Here is a 19717-nt window from a genome sequence, read left to right as displayed (position 1 = left end):
ACTGGGCCCGGAGGGAACCCGGTGTGTGGGGAAGCACTGGGCCCGGAGGGAACCCGGTGTGTGGGGAAGCACTGGGCCCGGAGGGAACCCAGTGCAGTGCCTGTCCCAGCTCCCCCACCTGCTGGCTTTGGAATGCTGGTAACAATCACAGTTATTATTACATTTAATTAAACTCATCATCATGTAAGTAACATTCTTCTTGAGTTAAACTTAAATTCCCAGAGCATTCTCATTACTAGCTTTCATGCACCTGTGATATGTTCTAGTGTGTCAATCAGATTCCCTTTTGCAATGGTATTCAGTGATTTCTTCCAATTCATGCAAACTGTCAAAATGTTGCCACATAGCTCTTCCTAAAAACTCAACAGTATTCCAGTGGCACAACTATTAAATAATACTGCACGTCCAAAGGACAAAGTCCCACTTAATAAAGAATCATCATGGCCTGCCAGTCATAAGCACCTTAAGCAAAGAGGAGTGCAGGGACGAAGACAACGCCTGTACCTGAAGATATGAAACTAATCTGAAAAGAGGATAAACAGGAAATAATGTGAGATGTTAACTAATGAGCTCCCGTAAATGAAAACCTTTAATCACCCAGATAATGCTCTGAATTGCCATCAAAATAATTTCAAATTATTAAAATTAAAATGACTTTTACATACTCTAACTGCTTTACTAATTTATTGTTACCTAAAAATAAATTATATATAGTATATCATGAAATGTAAATATATATGTGTTTATTTACATATAACTGTTATATATGAACTATAGTATATATATTTTATTTGTATATATATATATATATACACACACACACACACATTCACACTTACTATAGTTAAATGTCATTTATTTTCCTTATGTTAAAGCTCCAAACACAAAAAAAACACTCAAATTACACTGAGTTTTATCCCTAAATAGCTTTGGAAGCCAACATCATTTTTCTTAAGGAGGGGGTAGGGAAAGCCATATTAGCTGAAGAAACACAATATATTAATCTCTAATTCTAGTCAAGAGAGTACATAATGACTAGAACATCCCTATTTATCTCAATTACATTCCAATCATCCAGTAATTTAAATCTGATTTCTGGTTCTCCACCTGCTTATCAAACACCAAACACCACCACGAGTGCCGTCTCCGAGACAGGCCTGCTTTTCTTTCCCTCTGCAGACTGTCATAGCTCACTCACTGTGTCAGCCAGCGTGCCCCGAGTTCCAGACCCTCGGGTGAGCGTGGGATCACCACTCACACGCGTAAAACCCTTCCTGGAAATGTGGGCATCCTCTGTGCATGTACCGTCCCCTCAAGTCCCGCCACTTGGAAGGATGCCAGAAACAAGATAACGCCCATCAGCTTTCATAATTTCCTTATCGTAGTTGTGTGAAAATAGAATTAATAATTCCATCACCTATCTCTGATCACACTACATTCAAAATGGCACCAAAAGACAAGAAGCCTCAGAGGACAACCCAGAAGCTTGGTTTGGACCTTACTCATCCAGCAGAAGATGGCATTTTTGATTCCTGAAATTTCATAGTTTCTACAGGAGAAGGTTAAAGTCTGGAACATGTGAGTCAAGTCTCTAAAACTTAATTGCTTTTACTACAGGGTTAAGGGTGTCGACAGAAATGAAGGAAGCAGGTGACATAGAAAATGAAAAATGCCCCATCTGCTGGGGCAGCCAGCACTCAGCTACAGAAACTGTAAACTGTAACAAACTGTTACAGAACAGAAAAAAAAATTAGTGTTGCCCAAAATCTGAATTTGTATGTGAAATCCTATAATTTTACAAACAACGCAACCAACTTTAAAAACACTTTTTAAACATAATCTGGGCCAAACAAAACACATCTGTAGATTTAAATTATCTGTAGGCCACTACTTTGAGATCTCTGCTTTAAACTACTCAATCAAAATTTCTGTGGGAAAAAATATAACAAATCACTGGCATTAAGTAATTGGTAATACATTTCATTGCAAATATCTGATTTATATTTGTTTGATTTTGTTTGATTCTGAAAAATTTGAATCCCTCATTCCCCCTGAGATGCTTAACTAAACCTTTCTCAATTCATGTCTTATTCCTGCAAAGTTTTCCTTTGGTCAGGAAGAAAATGACCTTGCTGGTTCTATTTTTCTAGTTAACAGAACTCAGTTTCAAAATCTGTCATAATCCATAATGAAATAAAGAGAGAAAACTTAATCGGCTGTAAATGTACTGTAGTTAGTTAGCATTCACCACAAAATACTAATAATATTTCAAGAACACAATTTCTCTTCCTGGCCTTTTCACCAAGCTGGTTAATGGACTGAGACTCAGGAAATAATGAAAATCATTTGGCCGAGAACTTCCCAACCATGCATCGACCCTGAATTGCCTTGCAGCTGAGTATGAAAGCAGCACCAAGATGGTGGCCATGACAGGTGTGGCGGCAGCACTCACCAGCCAGTGTGAACATTTATAAGTCTAACAGAAGGAGCGTCGAATATTTCAATTGCAAGTGTAAAAACCTACCTTTTAGGCACTCTTAGCATCAGGTTTTCTTAGACTACAAATTAAAATTGCATGCCTCTTGTGTATGTAGAATGCTTGAAGCCTGTGGTATTAGAGTTTTCTAAAAGATACTTCATGTTCACAAGCACTGATTTAGCACTTAGGTCCCTAACCAGATATGCTAATCACAAGCACTAATGAAATGAAGCACAGAAATTATTTTCCAAAATATTTTCCTGTGAATTTCTTCTTTTCAAAGAAGGCAGGTCACACAGCTTCTGGGACTGTAAAAGAGAAAAGCCACTGTGGCCAGACATCTGTTAGTTTTTGTAATGCTACACACTCACCTCCTCCCCTCCATGGCCCCCAGCCTTTGTACATCCCCTGACCAGTGTCACACAGGGACACCGCCTTGAGTCATCGCCAATGCATTTATCTTGTTGTTTGTTTTGTTTTAGTTTCGGATAGTAGAGGGCTAGAGCAACCTATGTGCCCATTCCTAAGAATGGAGCCCTTGTGGTGGGCATTCACTGTGGAACATTCCACAGCAACCAGTATCTTGGTGATTTGCTCTTCACTATCAAGAACTAACTTGGAAAATCTCTCCCACTTGTATCCTGAAAAGCCAATAACAAAGTCTATACCTATGTTGGATTTAGCGGGAGAAGACACACATCTTAACTTTGTACTCCTTCGTTCACAACCAAGTTCAAGTTGTTAAGTCCCCCACACCCCTGCTTGCTGGTATTAATTTCCAGCCCTTTTGCAAGTAGCTATGCAAAGTGAGTAACCAATTGCAGAAAAACAAGCCTCTCCTAACAACACTGTGGACAGGTTCACTTATTTCATTTAACGCCTCATATTATTTTTTTCCTGAAACATAGCTCTCTATTGTTTCCCTTGCTGGCTCTGGCATCTGATTATTCTCGCCACAACAGGTAAGAGCCGGGAAGAGAAAGCCCAGCTGTAGATGCCCACCGGCCTTGGGCCCTCCTAGCCCAGTTTAAATTGGTTATAGTTCTTATCTGATTTCAGACATTCCTTAGGCATAAGTATTGATGGCACACATTGTTAGGAGTGGAATTGTTTTTAACACTTGTACACACAGCCTTCACACAATTAATTAAGCCCTTTTGATGGGTTTTTGAATGCCCCTTCAATAATATTATTTCCAGCAAGCTGTCCTGAGATCACCATATGGGCCAAAATATTGCAAGCATTCAAGCGACACCGAGGACAACACAAAACCTCATTTTTCTTCCTGCCCCATCTCGATCCCTCCTGAATCCTTTTACCAATGATTTTACTTCCCTTGCATGGAACAGAGGTTCTGATTTCCTTGATAGCACTAACATATAAATGAGATATTGACCGTGGCTTTTTAAACCCCAAATTGTAGGCTTTGTTTATGAGAGTTTAAGTGCATGGCTTGAGAGAAGAAAGAGGAACTTTCTTCTCAAGGGTAAAGGAAAACTTTTTCCTAACCACAGAACTCTTCAAAGGCTAATTCTGCCTCAAAGACTCAACAAGGGGTGAAGAAAAAGCCAGCTTGCCAAGCAGGATGGCTCATAAGCTTGTTTAAGGCACTGAGATTCTTCACTGCCACCAGGAAGACAACCCCTTCCTCCCATGAAAAAGGTCACAAAGCATACTCACAGGTTAGACCCTTCACAAAGCTGACCTGCCCACAGCACAGGGACTTGAACTTACAGCCAAGGAGATGAGACGAAGACGAGCATTAACACCTCAGATAATCTTTCCTTTCCCTTCTTATTAAACACCAAGATTATAATGAACCCATCAACATGGTTTCAGAGAAAATAATGTAGGGACATGAGAGACCAATGAAATTCTTCACACAAGGGGCGTTTAGCATTCAAAATAGCCATGCTAGGGCAAAATGAGAACATATTTTCCCAGGAGGCGATGGAGGTCACCTTCATGGGGGAGAGAATACGCATCTCCAAAGTCTGGCGCCACCCAGGGAAACAAACATGGAGGTGCAGCACCATTGGGACCGACAGCTTGGCAGAGCTGGAGTCAAACTTCTGATTTCTGTCTTCTGAATCAGTGGTTCTGGTCTTGGCTGCAGGTCTGAGCAATCCCAGTGCAGCTGTTAAATGCAGACACCAGGACTCCACCCTTTGAGGTCCAATGGAAAGGAGCTGTGTGGGACCTCTCTAGCATTCAGTGGAAAAGCTCCTGGAGAGAGAATTCAGCAAGTATCACCATGTAGACGCCCTTTAAAAACTAACAAAACACAGGCTTTATGACCATTCCACAATTTTTTTTAATTTTTAAAAACTGTAGAGGATCTTCTTGTGGGGTCGCCTACCTAGAAATATATCCACAATTAGTGATGTGATTCTGGGGCAAAGGGCAAGAGGGATTAAGGCAGGGGCAACTATGGGAAGAACCATATTAACACTGTACCATTGGATTTCACTCCAGTGGGTAAATACCCGTTATTAATCAAAGTAAGATTTCCAGGGAGTAACTTTAAGATTTAGTGTCTGACACCATCACACACATATGCCATTTCAAGTTATTTTGCCATTTCTCTCTAAAAATACAAGCTTGCAAAAAATAATCACATGGGCCTGACCAGTGGTGGCACAGTGGATAGAGCATTGACCTGGGATGCTGAGGTCCCAGGTCCAAAACCCAAAGTCGCCAGCTTGAGCGTAGAGTCACTGGCTTGAGTGTGGGATCATAGATATCCCATGGCTGCTGGCTTGATCCCAAAGGTCACTGGCTTGAAACCCAAGGTTGCTGGCTTGAGCAAGGAGTCACTGGCTCAGCTTGAGCTCCCTTGTCAAGGCACATAGCAATCAATGAACAACTAAAGTGACACAACTATGAGTTGATGCTTCTCTCTCACTCTCTCTCTCTCTCTCTCTCACACACACACACACACACAAACACACACACACACCAAAAAAATAATAATAACCACATGGGCACTTCATTAGGAAACAACATTCTTCCTCACTCTTTTTTTTTTATTGATTTTAGAGAGAGAGGAATGATAGAGAGAGAAACATCAATTTGTTGTTCCAATTATTTATAAATTTATTGGTTGATTCTTGTGTGTGCCCTGAGCAGGGATCAAAGCAGCAACCTTGGCGTAATGAGATGATGCTCTAACCAGCTGAGCTGCCTGGCCGAGGCCTCTTCCCCACTCTTTATGACATGAGATTACAAACTCCATTTACCTGGCATTCTCCCTAAATTTAGAAGTAGTCATTTAAGGAAGGAGAGTAAATAAAATATAAAAAGAAATTAAATAAAATAAAGGGATATAAAACACTGCAGCCTATGATTAACCCATGAATCAAATACCTGTAACTCATAATTCTAATCTTTCAGAAAGTAATGCTAAAACCAAATTTGTTACCTTGTGTTGTAGCCTCTAGCTGCATGTGCCTAGTGCCACAGGTTGAAATATTTTGGATTAGATTAAAATTAAATATATTAGTAAAATTAACTTCACCTGTTTCTTTTTACTTTTTAATGGTTAAAGAACAATTAAAATTCCATATGTGGCTCTCATATTTCTTCTGGACAGCTCTACAGTAGACGAGGATCCTGCCTCTTGCTATTAAGCTCTTCTAAGCCTGGTGTCAAAGCTCAGTCAGTGCAGTCAGATAGTTTTCCAACACCATATGTAACAGTACAATTCCTTTTAGTCTGCAAAGTAAAAATAGCAACTTACACATACAGCTTCCTTATTTGAAGTTTCCACAAATAATACATCACTGTTAAGCCTCACAAAAAACTATAGAAGTTATGTTCCCCATCTAATTGTTATCTTAATAAATAAAAGTTTCTTATGAAAATTAGAGTTAAAAATCATTTCAACCAGAAGTATCTACAGATTCCTACAAAATTTCAAACATTAAAGGGAAAGATCCAGGCCTGTGGTGGCACAGTGGATAAAGGGCCCACCTGGAACTATAAGGTTGCTGGTTCAAAACCCTGGGCTTACCCAGTCAAGGCACATACAACAAGAAAGCAATGAGCAACTAAAATAAAGCAACTATGAGTTAGTTGATACTCCTCACTCTGCCCACCTCCTCTCTCTGTAAAATCAATCAATACAATATTATTTTTTAAAGGGAAAGAAATATGGTCTCAAAGTTGGATGCAAAATTACTCTTCAATTAATTTATCTTGTTAAAAATAACACAATGCACCAAAATACCTAATCACAACATTCATATTTTACATTGTCATTTATAACAGACAGCATGTAAAACCTACATTTCCATTCACTTAAACAGTATAAAACCCATATAAAAAGAGCACAGAACTCTTATCAAAAGGAGAAGGCAGAGAGCAATAGGAACCCATTTTTACAAATGAAGCAGTTTCAGAGAGGTTAAGTGGCCCAGACAAGGTCACACAGCCAAAATGTGCAGAAGCAGAATTGTTTGTTTTCAGAGGCCCAATGCTTGATTCCATTCACTGCCTCATTCCCAAGTGTCTCCCAAGGTAAAAGTACAGGGCCTTTACCACTAGACAGAACAAATTAACTAGAAGACTTTACACAAAAACAGATTACATTAAATAGTAGCGGGGCACCATGGCATTTGGTGAAATTGAAACTCTCTGGAGCAGGCCACAGTAAGGCTCTCTGGGAACTGCAACTACTGACATGAACCTGTAAACCAGAGCACTCAAGTCACCCACTCTCTCTGCCACATCAGAAAAGTAGCTGTGATTCAGTTTTCAAAGAGGGACATTTAAATATTTTGAAGTGTCCCAATATTCCCAGGGATAGCTCTCAAGGATGTGTGGTGCTTTGTGTCCAAAACTCATCATGTCTATCTACAACAGACGAATTTGCCAGCATCTCCCCACTTCTTTACATTTGCTGCCCTCTTGCGGGGGAAACAGTCTGGTTACAGAGGAAGGGGAATAAAGAAAGAGAATTGCTAGTTGAGGAAATGAGTTAGCTCTGGCTTCCTTTAAAAGAAACTGCCCTACCAGCTGGCCCCTTCACAGTAAGTAAGGCTTGAGGCTACACAGAAGTCCATGTGATCTAACCAATCATGTCAAGTAGAATTTTAAAAACAACAAAGAGTCTATTGTGTTTTCCAAGTCCTTACAAATATTCCCTCTAGACTCTTGGACAAGTTTATCAATGGTATTTACCTTAACCATTTCAGTAGTATGAACTTTCACATATGTCCTCCTGACCATCCAGAGTACAATCAATTTATTTTAACAATGTGTAAGGCAACATTTAAAAAAGGCAAATGAATGTTCTTCCTGTTTCCATAAATTGATTATCAAACAAACATGATTTTAAGTTAATAAAACTGTAACTATAACTAATTTCATTCTTTGAAGGAAAAAAACTCACTCCCAGAGGTCAGCGAGCATGAAAAAAGCTCACTACTCAAAGGGTTAAAAAATATGCCCACCATTCAACCTGTAAAAACTAAGTGGGTTTTTATTTTGTTTTGTTTTCTTAATGCTTGAATGAAAATGAAACCAATCCACACCTTATACTCCATCTCCCCAAATTGAAAGTAAGTCCACCTTCTTTTCTTCTCTATCTTAGAGGGGCAGGTTGTAAAATATTTCCTTGTTTATACACAACCATCAACAAGCCAGTCTTCTAATCCAAACCATTCAAAGCATCCAATAAACCTCCACCTAGGGTTTCCTAGTGTCACTGTTCCTTTAATTGACCTGCACCAACCACAAAGCCCTTGGGACAGTATTGGGAGCCCCCTGTACACTCACACACAGGCTTCTGCAGTTAACGCTGCAGCTTGCTCCACAGGTGTGCTTCCTCAGGTACATCCATGGTGAAATGAAACTGAGTTTCTCAGCATCTCAGTACACAGCCCCCAGCTGATTCAGCCGCCTGGGTTTCCAACAGCTGAGCACTACCTGGCCAGGGCAAGAATCATAATGTTCTTCTCCTGAAGGGCATTAGAGAAAATTTACAGAACCGCCATACCCGTCCCCATCCCACTCACACACACACACACGCACACACGCACACACACACATACACACACGCACACACACACACACACACATATACCCACACACCCACACACACACTCACACACACACATACACACACTCACACACACACACTCACACATACACACACGCACACACACACATGCACACACTCACGCACACACACACGCACACACATACACATACACACATATTCACACTCACATACACACACTCACACACATACACATACACACACGCACATACACGCACACGCACACGCACACACAAGCACACACAAGCACACACACACGCACTCACACACACGCACTCACACACACATACACACACATACACACACACTCACACACTCACACACACACTTACACACACTCACACACACATACACACACACACACACACAGGCAGCCTTCCAGGAATGGGAGTGCTGGGAGGAGGGGCAGGAAGGAACAGGGAAGGGACAAAGTGCTCAGCAGTCCATAAACAGTGGATAGAGCCTAGAAAAAAAATGAATAAAGGATAAAATACTCAAATAAAACATATAGTTTGCCCTAGCTGGATAGCTTGGTTGGTTAGAGTGTAGTCCTGAAGCACAGAGGTTGCCAATTTGATCCCCAGTCAAGGCACATGCAGGAACAGATTGATGTTCCTGTCTTTCTCTCTCCTTTCCTGTCTTGCAAAAATCAATAAATAAAAATTAATATAATAAAAATAAATAAAACAGCAGTTTTCATTACTATATTGGCAAAGTTAAAACATGACAGCACCCAGAGCTTATGAGGACATAAGAAAGCAGGCATTATTGTACTAAATGTAAATGGAAACAAAAAAGCTAGGGTATCTGACAAAATAGCCTTTACAACAAAGGCTATAGTAAGGTACAAAGAAGGTCACTACATAATGGTAAAGGGAGCAATCCAACAAGAGGATAGAACCATTGTAAATATGCACCCAATATAGGAGCACCTAAATATATAAAGCAGATTTTAATGGATATAAATGGAGGGACTGACAGCAATACAGTCATAGTAGAGGATTTTAACACTCTCATTGACATTAATAGATAGATTAATATGATACATAAAATGATAATATGATAGATAAAATGATAGATCTTCCAGACAGACAATCAGCAGGAAAACAGTGGCATCAAATGACAAATTAGATCAGCTGGAATCAATTGATATCTTCAGAACATTTCATCCCAAAACAGCAGAATATACATTCTTTTCAAGTACACATGATATTTTTTCTAAAATACACCTCTTGTTAGGACAAGACAAATCTCAATAAAGTTAAGAAGATTGAAGTCCTATCAAGCATCTTCTCTGACCATAATGGTGTAAAACTAGAAATATATCACAGGAAAAACATTAAGAAACACAGAAAGACATGGAGGCTAAATAACATGTTACTAAACAATGACTGGGTTAACAATGAGATCAAGGATCAAATCAAAAGACAGCTTGAAACAAATGAAAATGAGAATACAACAACCCAAAATCTATGGGACACAGTGAAAGAAGTCAAAAGGAAAATTCATACTATTACAGACCTACCTCAAGTAAGAAGAAAAAAAATAAACAATATGACTTTACACTTAAAGGAACTTGAAAAATAATAACAAAGCCCAAAGTTGGTTGAAGGAAGGAAATAACAAAGATCAGAACACAAATAAATAAAATAAAGCCTAAAAAAATACAAAGATCAACAAAGCCAAGAGTTGGTGCTTTCAAAAGGTAAACAAGATTGATAATCACTTAACCAGACTCATTAAGGAAAAAAGGGAGGACCCAAATAAATAAAATCAGGGATGAAAGAGAGTAAGTAACAACTGACACCAAAGAAATACAAAGAATTGTAAGAAAATATTACAAAAAAAACCTGCCAACATATTTTACAATCTGGATGAAATGGATAAATTCCTATAGGCATACAATTTTCCAAAGCTGAAGGTTGAATCAGGAAGAATCAGAGAATCAGAACAGGCAGATTACAGCTAGTGAAATTGAAGCAGTAATCAAAACACACCTAATAAACAAAAGTCCTAAACCAGATGGCTTCACCGGTAAATTTTACCAAACATTCCAAGAAGAATTAGCATCTATAGTTCTCAACCTACTCCAAAAAATTCAAGGGGAGTGAAGACTCCCAAGCTCACTTTAAGAGTCCAGCATTATCCTAATTTCAAAAATAGAAAACTATAGACATATATCTCTGATGAACATAGATGTTAAAATCCTCAACAAAATATTAGCAAATCATATCCAATAATACATTTAAAAAGTCATACATCATTATCAAGTAGGATTTATTCCAGGGGTGCAAACGTTGGAACAACATCCACAAATCAATGTGATACACCACATAAACAAAATAAAAAATTAAAATCACATGATCATATCAATAGATGCAGAAAAAGAATTTTATAAAATCCAGCATCCATTTATGTTAACAACTTTCAAAAAAGTGGGAATAGAGCAAACATATCTCAGTGTAATAAAGGCCATATATGACAAACCCACAGTCAACACCATACTCAATGGGCAAAAACTACAAATGTTTCCCTTAATATCAGGAACAAGACAGATGTCTACTATCACCACTCTCACTCAATATATTAGTGGAAGTATTAGCCACAGCAATCAGACAACAAGAAGAAATAAAAGGCATCCAAATTGGAAAGTAAAAAGTAAAACCATCATAACTCTCAAATGACATGATACTAAATATAAAGAATCCTAATGATTCCACCAAAAAATACTAGAACTGATTAATAAATTCAGTAAAGTGGCAGAATACAAATCAAATATCAAAAACTGGTGTCATTTTTATACACCAACAATGAATTGTCAGAAGAGAACCTAAGAAAACAATACCATTCAACAAAAACATTAACATACCTATGGATAAATTTAAATGAGGATATAAAAGATCTGTACCTGTAAAATTATAAGACATTGAAGAAAAAAACTGAAGTTACAAATAAGTGAAAGCATATACAGTATTCATGGACAGGAAGAATTAACATCATTAAAACATCCACATTACCCAAAGCGATCTATAGGTTCGGTGCAATTCATATCAAGACAACTATGGTATATTTCACAAAACTAGAACAAATAGTCTAAAATTTTATATGGAACCACAAAAATACCCAAATAGCCACAGCAATGTTGAGAAGGAAGACCAAAGTTGGATATTAACTACCTGATATCATATTCTACTAGGCCACAGTAATCAAAACAGTATGATCCTGGCATAAAATTATATACCATATTTCCCCATGTATAAGATGCACCTTAATTTGGGGGCCTGAAATTTGAAAAAAAATGTATTACATAAAGTTATTGAAATCAAGTTTTATTCATCATAAAATTCATACAACTCCTCATCACTGTCAAAACTTTCATCCATTAGCTTGTTCTCATCTGTGTCTGATGATGAATCTCTATCTTCATATATTGCCTCATCCTCAGTTCCATCTATGGCATTTGAAATGCCACACTTCTTAAATGACTTGACAACAATCTCAATTTTGATATTATCCCAGTATCCTTTCACCCAGGTACAAACTTCTCCTATAGTTGGTTTCTTCACTCTTCCTGCTGATGTCAAATTGTCCCCAGAAGACTTCATCCATTGGTTCAATGTATCTCTCATGGCAGCTTTGAAGGGTTTGTTAATGCTGACATCAACTGGATGGAGTAGGGATGTCAAGCCTCCAGGTATGACGGCAAGTTTCGTTTTGTGCTCTGCAGCAATCTTCTTTGTGTTTTTTGTTATGTGTGCCCTGAACTGATCAAGCACCAATAGGGCAGGTTTGCATAAGAGCCCACCTGGTCTCTTCCAAACTTTCTCAAACCAGATCTTCATCCCATTCTGATCCATCCAACACTTGTCATGAATGTGGACAATCACTCCTTGAAGAATGTCTGCTTTTGGCATTGTTTTGCATTTGAAAATCAGCATAGGACGTAGCTTGGTTCCGTTAACACAACAAGCTAGAACAACTGTATACAGTAATGGCTCTTTTCATGTCCACTTGTCTTCACAGTTACAGTGTTCACCCCCTTCTTATCAACAGTTCTGTTCCTTGGGACATCAAATTGAAGGGAGACTTTGTCCATATTTGCAATCCGTCCCAACTCAAACTGATGTGTATTCCAACATTGAATAATAAAACGATAAAATTCAAGGACCTTCTGCTCAGAGCTTTCAGGCATCTTTTGGGCAAGTCTGGTGCATGTACGCATGCTTAGTGCATTCCGTTTCATAAACCTGAAGCACCAATTGTGTCCTCTTTTGAAATCAGTAACTTCTTTTTCATCAGCAATTCTTCTTGCCTCATGCTGAACCATCTTTGTGAACACAGAAATTCCAATTGCCCTTTGCTCTTCAATACATATCTTCAATTCTCTCTCTAAATCAGGCCATTTTTCTGACTTGCCTCTCTTGGCCTCTTTCTGCCATGGCATTTTCAGTAGGGTTTCTTCTTCCCGTAGCCAATCTCAGATTGATTTCTCAGTTGGAGGAGGACCAAACTTACATTCAGCAGCAGATTTTTCATTCACTTTTGCAAACTGGATCACTTGTAACTTGAATTCAGCACTGTATGAAAATCTTTTCTGAGCCATTTCTGGGCAGAACATGGCAAAATGTAACTTACCATAATATACTGGTAACAAGTGAAAAACAATGAGTGCAAAGACAACAAGCACGAAAAAATGGGAAATGCAAGTTTAAAAAAATCTACAACCACTGTATAAGACACACCAGTTTTTCAAAAATGGGTGTGTCTTATACATGGGGAAATACAGGTAAATCAATGAAACAGAATAGAGAGCCCAGAAATCAACCCACCTCTCCAATGTCAATATTTGACAAAGAAGGCAAGAACATATCATGGATTAAAGACAAGTTATTCTATAAATTGTACTGGAAAAACTGGACAGATAGATGCACAAAAAAAAAGGAAACTTGGCCATCTTCTTGTACTATATGCAAGGATAAACTCAAAATGAATTGAAGACTAATATTAAACTCAATACCATAAAAAACTTAGAAGAAAACATAGGCAGTAAAATTTCAGACATTTCTCATAACAGTATGTTATTTGATATATCTCTTTGGAAAAAGAAAACAAAAAAAAATAAACCAGTTGCACTACATCAAACTACAAACTTTTGCACAGCAAAGGAAACTATCAAAAAAATGAAAAGATAACCTTCTGAATGGGAGAACATATTCACTGCTATATCTGATAAGGGATTAATATGCAAAATTTATTCAGAACTTACAAAACCCAACACGAAAAAAACCCAAAAACAATCCAATTAAAAAATAGGTAAAGGGGCCCTGGCCAGCTAGCTCAGTGGTAGAGCATTGGCCTGGCGTGTGGAAGTCCCAGGTTCAATTCGTGGCCAGGGCACACAGGAGAGGTGCCCATCTGCTTCTCCACCCTTCCCCCCTCCTTCCTCTCTGTCTCTGTTTTCCCCTCCCACAGCCAAGGCTCCACTGGACCAAAGTTGGCCCAGGTGCTGAGGATGGCTTCGTGGCCCCTGCCTCAGGTGCTAGAATGACTTCGGTTGCAACAGAGCAATGCCCTAGACAGGCAGAGCATTGCCCCCTGGTGGGCATGCTGGGTGGATCCTGGTTGGGTGCATGCGGGAGTCTGTCTCTCTGCCTCCCTGCTTCTCACTAAGAAAAACAAACGTAAAAATAAAAATAAATAGGCATAAAACCTGAATAAACACTTCACCAAGAAGACATACAGATGGCCAATAGACATAAGAAAAGATGCTCAACATCACTAATCATCAGGGAATTGCAAATTAAAACTATAAGGAGGCATTGCCTCATACCTGTCAGAATGGCTATCATTAATACATCAATAAACAACAAGTGTCATCAAGAGTGTGGAGAAAAGAGAACCCTCATGCTCTGTTGCTGGGAATGCATATTGGTGCAGCCACTGTGGAAAACAGTATGAGTTACCTCAAAAAATTAAAAATGGAACTGCCTTTTGACCCAGCAATCCAAATTCTGGGAATATAATATCCTAAGAATCCTGAAACACTGATTTGAAGGAATATATGCACCTCTACGTTCATTGCAGTGTTATCTACAATAGCCAAGATCTGAAAAGAATCCAAGTGCCCACCAGTAGATGAGTGGATAAAAAGCTTTAGTACATTTATAGGATGGAATACTATATAGCCATAAAAAATAAGGAAATTTTACCTTTTGCAACAACATGAATGGACCAGGGAGCATTATACTGAGTTAAATAAGCCAGACAAAGCAAGTCAAGTACAATATGATTTCACTCATATGAGAAATCTAATGAACAAAATGGTTTTTGAACAAGCAAAAAAGAGACATACTCAGTCCTGGCTGGTGGCACAATGGATAGAGCATCAGCTTGGCATATGGACGTCCCAGTCAGAGGTTCAACTCCCGGTCAGGGCACACAAGAGAAGTGACCATCTGCTTCCCTCCCTCCCTCTCCTCCTTCTCTTCCTCTTCCCCTCCCGCAGCCAGTGGCTCCCTTTGTTCAAGCGTTGGCCCAGGTGCTGAAGATAGCTCAATTAGTCCAAGCGTATCAGACTTGGGTACTAAAAATAGTTCAGTTGATTCGAACATCAGCCCTGGGCTGGGTTGTTGGGTGAATCCCAGTTAGGGCACATGTGGGAGTCTGTCTCACTATATCCCCTCCTCTCACTTGGAAAAGGAAAAAAATAAAAAAGAGACAGACTCACACACAGAGAGCAGGCTGACCGCTGTCAAGGTGTGGGGGCAGCTGGGTAACGGGGGTGGAGGTATCGAACATACAGCGACAAAAACATTCCTGGTCATAGACAACAGTGTGGTGATGGCTGGGGTGGTGGGTGGAGGAGAATATGGGGGATAAATGGTGAGGAATGAAGACTTAACTTGAGTGGTAAACACACAATACAGTGTATAATACTGTTGTGGAATTAGGCACCTGAAACCTGTATAATTTTGTTAACCCTTGTCACCCCAATAAATTGAATTTTTATAAAAGGGAAAAAAAGAAAAGAAAAGCCTGGAGAGCATCTTTAAAAGACACCTGAAACAACACTCTTTAAGCATCAATTAACCTGCTTTCCTCTGCTGTTTCAAGCTTCCTCTAGTTATCTACCCACAATCAAAAGCTCTTGTCAATTACCTTGGTCTGAAATATGGACTATGCCATTTGAAAGGGTCTCATTAATTGATTGTATCAGCATATAATGAGCTTTAAAAGGCCTACCTTCATGTCCCCGGGGGTGCGAGCTCGAGGCGGACATCTGCGTACAGCAAAACATTAACACAGAGGTCAGAAAGAGCCAGCGCAGCGGCCACACGGACTTCACATAAACTCTCATGCTAGAGAGAAAGGACAGAAAGCCAGTGAGGCAACGACAGTTCAGGGGAGTGCTGAGAGCCAATCAAACCTCATCTACACCGTGCATTAACTCAACTTGCAACACCTTTTATAATAAAGAGTACTCCAAGTTAGCAAAATTCTTTGGTAACAAGTCTACGAGTCCCCATGGTGTAGCTTGAGTTGCCCTGATAGAAAAAAAAGGGGTTATATACTATTTTATATCATGGAATTTAAAAGCTATACACTGAGAGTCAAATTCAAATAGACAGGTTTCTGAAAGAAACTACAGAAAATTTCACACCCAGCTCAAGAGCTTTCTCTTGGTTTCTCTGACTATTCCTGAATCTTAGAAAACTGGCCTCATGGCTTATTAATTGAATCTCAGAATTTGGTGGAATTATGGGCAAATACAGGTAAACATAAAATAAACCTCATATGGACATCAAGGGTGAATGGATAAAGAAGGTAGTCTTGCTATTTGCAACAATTTGGATGAACCTTGATGACATTATGCTAAGAGGACAAGTCAAACAGATAAAGAAAAGTACTCTGTGATATCACTTATATGAGAAACCTAAAAAAGAGAAATCCACAGAAATAGAGAGTAGATGGGTGGTTACGGGAGTTGGGGGGATAGGAAAAATGGGGAGATGTGCAAATTAAAATTCAAGTTATAACATGAACAAGTCTGGGGATCTAATATACAGCATGATGACTATAGCTAATGGTACTTTATCATATACTTAAATATGTTGTCAAAACAGTACATCTTGGCCCTGGCCGGTTGGCTCAGTGGTAGAGCGTCGGCCTGGCGTGCAGGGGTCCCGGGTTCGATTCCCGGCCAGGGCACATAGGAGAAGCACCCATCTGCTTCTCCACCCCTCCCCCTCTCCTTCCTCTCTGTCTCTCTCTTCCCCTCCCGCAGCGAGGTTCCATTGGAGCAAATATGGCCCGAGTGCTGGGGTTAGCTCCTTGGCCTCTGCCCCAGGCACTAGAGTGGCTCTGGTCGCGACAGAGCGACGCACCGAAGGGGCAGAGCATTGCCCCCTGGTGGGCAGAGCGTTGCCCCTGGTGGGCGTGCCAGGTGGATCCCGGTCGGGCGCATGTGGGAGTCTGTCTGACTGTCTCTCCCCATTTCCAGCTTTGGAAAAATACAAAAATAAATAAATAAATAAATAAAAAATAAAAATAAATAAAACTTTTAAAAAAAAAAGTACATCTTCAGTGTTCTCACCACAAATTAAAAAAAAAGGTAATTATGGGATGGGAAGAAGGAGGTAGCTAATGCCAATGGGGTCATCATTTTGCAATTCATAGTTATCAAATCAACACATTGTCTACCTTAAATATACACAATGTTAGATGACAAGTATATCTCAATAAACCTGACAAAATAAATAAATAACTTAATATAAATAAACAGTATCAAAACAGTTGTTCAAAGACAATTCAGTTCACAAAGGTGATTGTATGGTCTATTCTAAAACAAACCCCCAAAATAAACACTGGATAAAGAAAAATATCAAGAATGCATTCTCCTCCCCCCCCCCTTTTTTTTTAAGTGAGAGGAGGGGAGGCAGAGATAGAAGCTGGCATGCACCCAGACCGGGATCCACTTGGCAAAGCCCACAAGGGGGCAATACTCTGCCCAGCTGGGGCCGTTGCTCCATTGCTCAGCAACTGAGCCATTTCTTTTTTAGCATCTGAAGGGGAGACCATGGAGCCATCCTCAGCGCTGGAGGCCAACTCACTTAAGCTAATAAAGCCATGGCTGAGTGAGAGGAAGAGAGAGAGAGAAAGAGAGAGAGAGAGAGAGAGAAGGGGGAAGGGTAGAGAAGCAGTTCTCCTGTGTGCCCTATCTGGGAATCAAACCTGGGACATCCACAAGCTGGGCCAATGCTCTACCACTGAGACAACTGGCTAGGGCCCCCCTAATTTTTTTTCCTTTTTTATATTATAGAAAAATTAGGTAGAACTTGATTAACTTTTTTGTTTGCTCTATTTTTTTTATTAACTTTTTCAAGCAATAGTCAGGGTGCTTGGCATTTGAAACTCCAGTGACACTAAAGGTTCTTCCTGGCACGTGTCTCATGGTGTCTGCAATAATATGCCCCACACAGGGAACCATGAAACCCCCTTTTTATACACAAGATGTATAAATTCAACTAAGACATGGCCCACGGGGTTGTATTCATGCTCAGGTATCATTTGAGGCAAAGCTCCTGAGGAAGTTCTGGAAGGAAGGATGGGTCTGAGAACCACACTGCCAGCCCAGCAAAGCCTCAATCAGTACCCTGATTCTGTGTGGAGGGAGGCACAGCCTTGGGGACCTGGGGCCCATAACACACTCCTCAGGGACCTGGCGTCACTTCACACTCCTCCAGAAGTCAACTCTGCCACCATCAATCAATCTCTCTCTCTCTCTCTCTCTTTGCCTCACAACTTAGTCAAATAGATCTTATTGAAAAAAGTAGGGTGGTTCCTCAAAATATTAAGAATAGAACTACCGGCCCTGGCCAGTTGGCTCAGTGGTAGAGCATCAGCCTGGCGTATTTAAGTCCCAGGTTTGATTCCTGACCAGGGCACACAGGAGAAGTGCCCATCTGCTTCTCCACCCTTCCTACTCTCCTTTCTCTCTATCATTCTCTTCCCCTCCCAAAGCCAAGGCTTCAATGGAGCAAAGTTGGCTCGGGCACTGGGGATGGCTCCATGGCCTCCGCTTCAGGCACTAGAATGGCTCCAGTTGCAACAAAACAATGTCTCAGGTGGGCAGAACATCGTCCCCTTGTGGGCTTGCTTGGTGGATCCCAGTCGAGAGCATGTGGGAGTCTGTCTCTGTCTCTCTGCTCCCCGCTCCTCACTTCAGAAAAAATACAAAAAATATATATATATAGAACTACCATATGACCCAGAAATCCCTCTACTGGGTATCTAACCCAAAGAACTCAAAAACATTGGTACATAAAGACACATGAACACCCCCATGTTCATTGCAGCATTATTCACAGTGGCTATGACATGGAGATGACCAAAGTGTCCCTCGATAGCGGATTGGATCAAGATGTGATACGTATATACAATGGGATACTACTCAGCCATAAGAAACGATGACATTGCCATTTACAACACCATGGATGAACCTCAAGAACATTATACTGAGTGAAATAAGTAAATCAGAAAAAACTAAGAACTATATGATTTCACGAACAGATGGGATATAAAACAGACTCATGGACATAGATAAAAGTGAAATGGTTCCCAGGGGGAGGAGAATGTGGGGGAGGGGTGTGGGGAAGGGAATAAAGAGGAACAAATAGAAGGTGACGGAAAGTGATTTGACTTTGGGTGATGGGTACACAACATAATCAACAGTCAAATGCTACAGAAATGTTTATCTGAAACCTATGTACTCTTTTTGATCAATTTCACCCTGTTAAATTTAATTCTCTAAATAAGTTTTTTTTTTTTTAAAGAAAAGGTGTCATATTGCTGACTGATTTGAGACTCAGTCCCCTGTTGAAGTGGCCAGACACAACAAGGTTATAAGATCATCGTTGAAGAACTAAGTATTAAAAAGGCCACAAACACTGGCTTCTTTCCACCCCTGCCATGGAAACCAGAGCCTCCAAACTGACGGGGACCCAGCCTCAGCCTTGACCATCTATCTGCACTAGCTCTAGAATCTCAAAGCACATCTCCTGCCTCCCCACCTCAGCACACGGAGGCAGAGACCCTGAGAGCAGTTCAAAAGACAAAAAAGAAAATCTGGGCTCATGTGAGCTTGAGGTGGTATTATTTAATTACATTGTCAATTTAGG

The 19717-nt window shown here is 40.0% G+C and overlaps 1 protein-coding gene across 1 annotated transcript in view; it reads right to left on the bottom strand.

Moving 5' to 3' along the window:
• TAFA4 (TAFA chemokine like family member 4) overlaps positions 1–19717 on the bottom strand; it is a 284031-nt gene that overhangs the window by 172201 nt on the left and 92113 nt on the right. Inside the window, exon 2 of the mRNA XM_066351547.1 lies at positions 15783–15898. Within this exon, the coding sequence (XP_066207644.1) occupies positions 15783–15897 (115 nt within the window). The 5' untranslated portion in view covers position 15898. The remainder of the gene's footprint in view (positions 1–15782; positions 15899–19717) is intronic.

The sequence above is a fragment of the Saccopteryx leptura genome, chromosome 10 (genome assembly GCF_036850995.1).
Source record: "Saccopteryx leptura isolate mSacLep1 chromosome 10, mSacLep1_pri_phased_curated, whole genome shotgun sequence".
NCBI classification, from domain to species: Eukaryota; Metazoa; Chordata; class Mammalia; order Chiroptera; family Emballonuridae; genus Saccopteryx; species Saccopteryx leptura.
The sequence above is the reverse complement of the archived record's forward strand: the minus strand, read 5'-3'. Positions and strand labels throughout refer to the sequence as shown.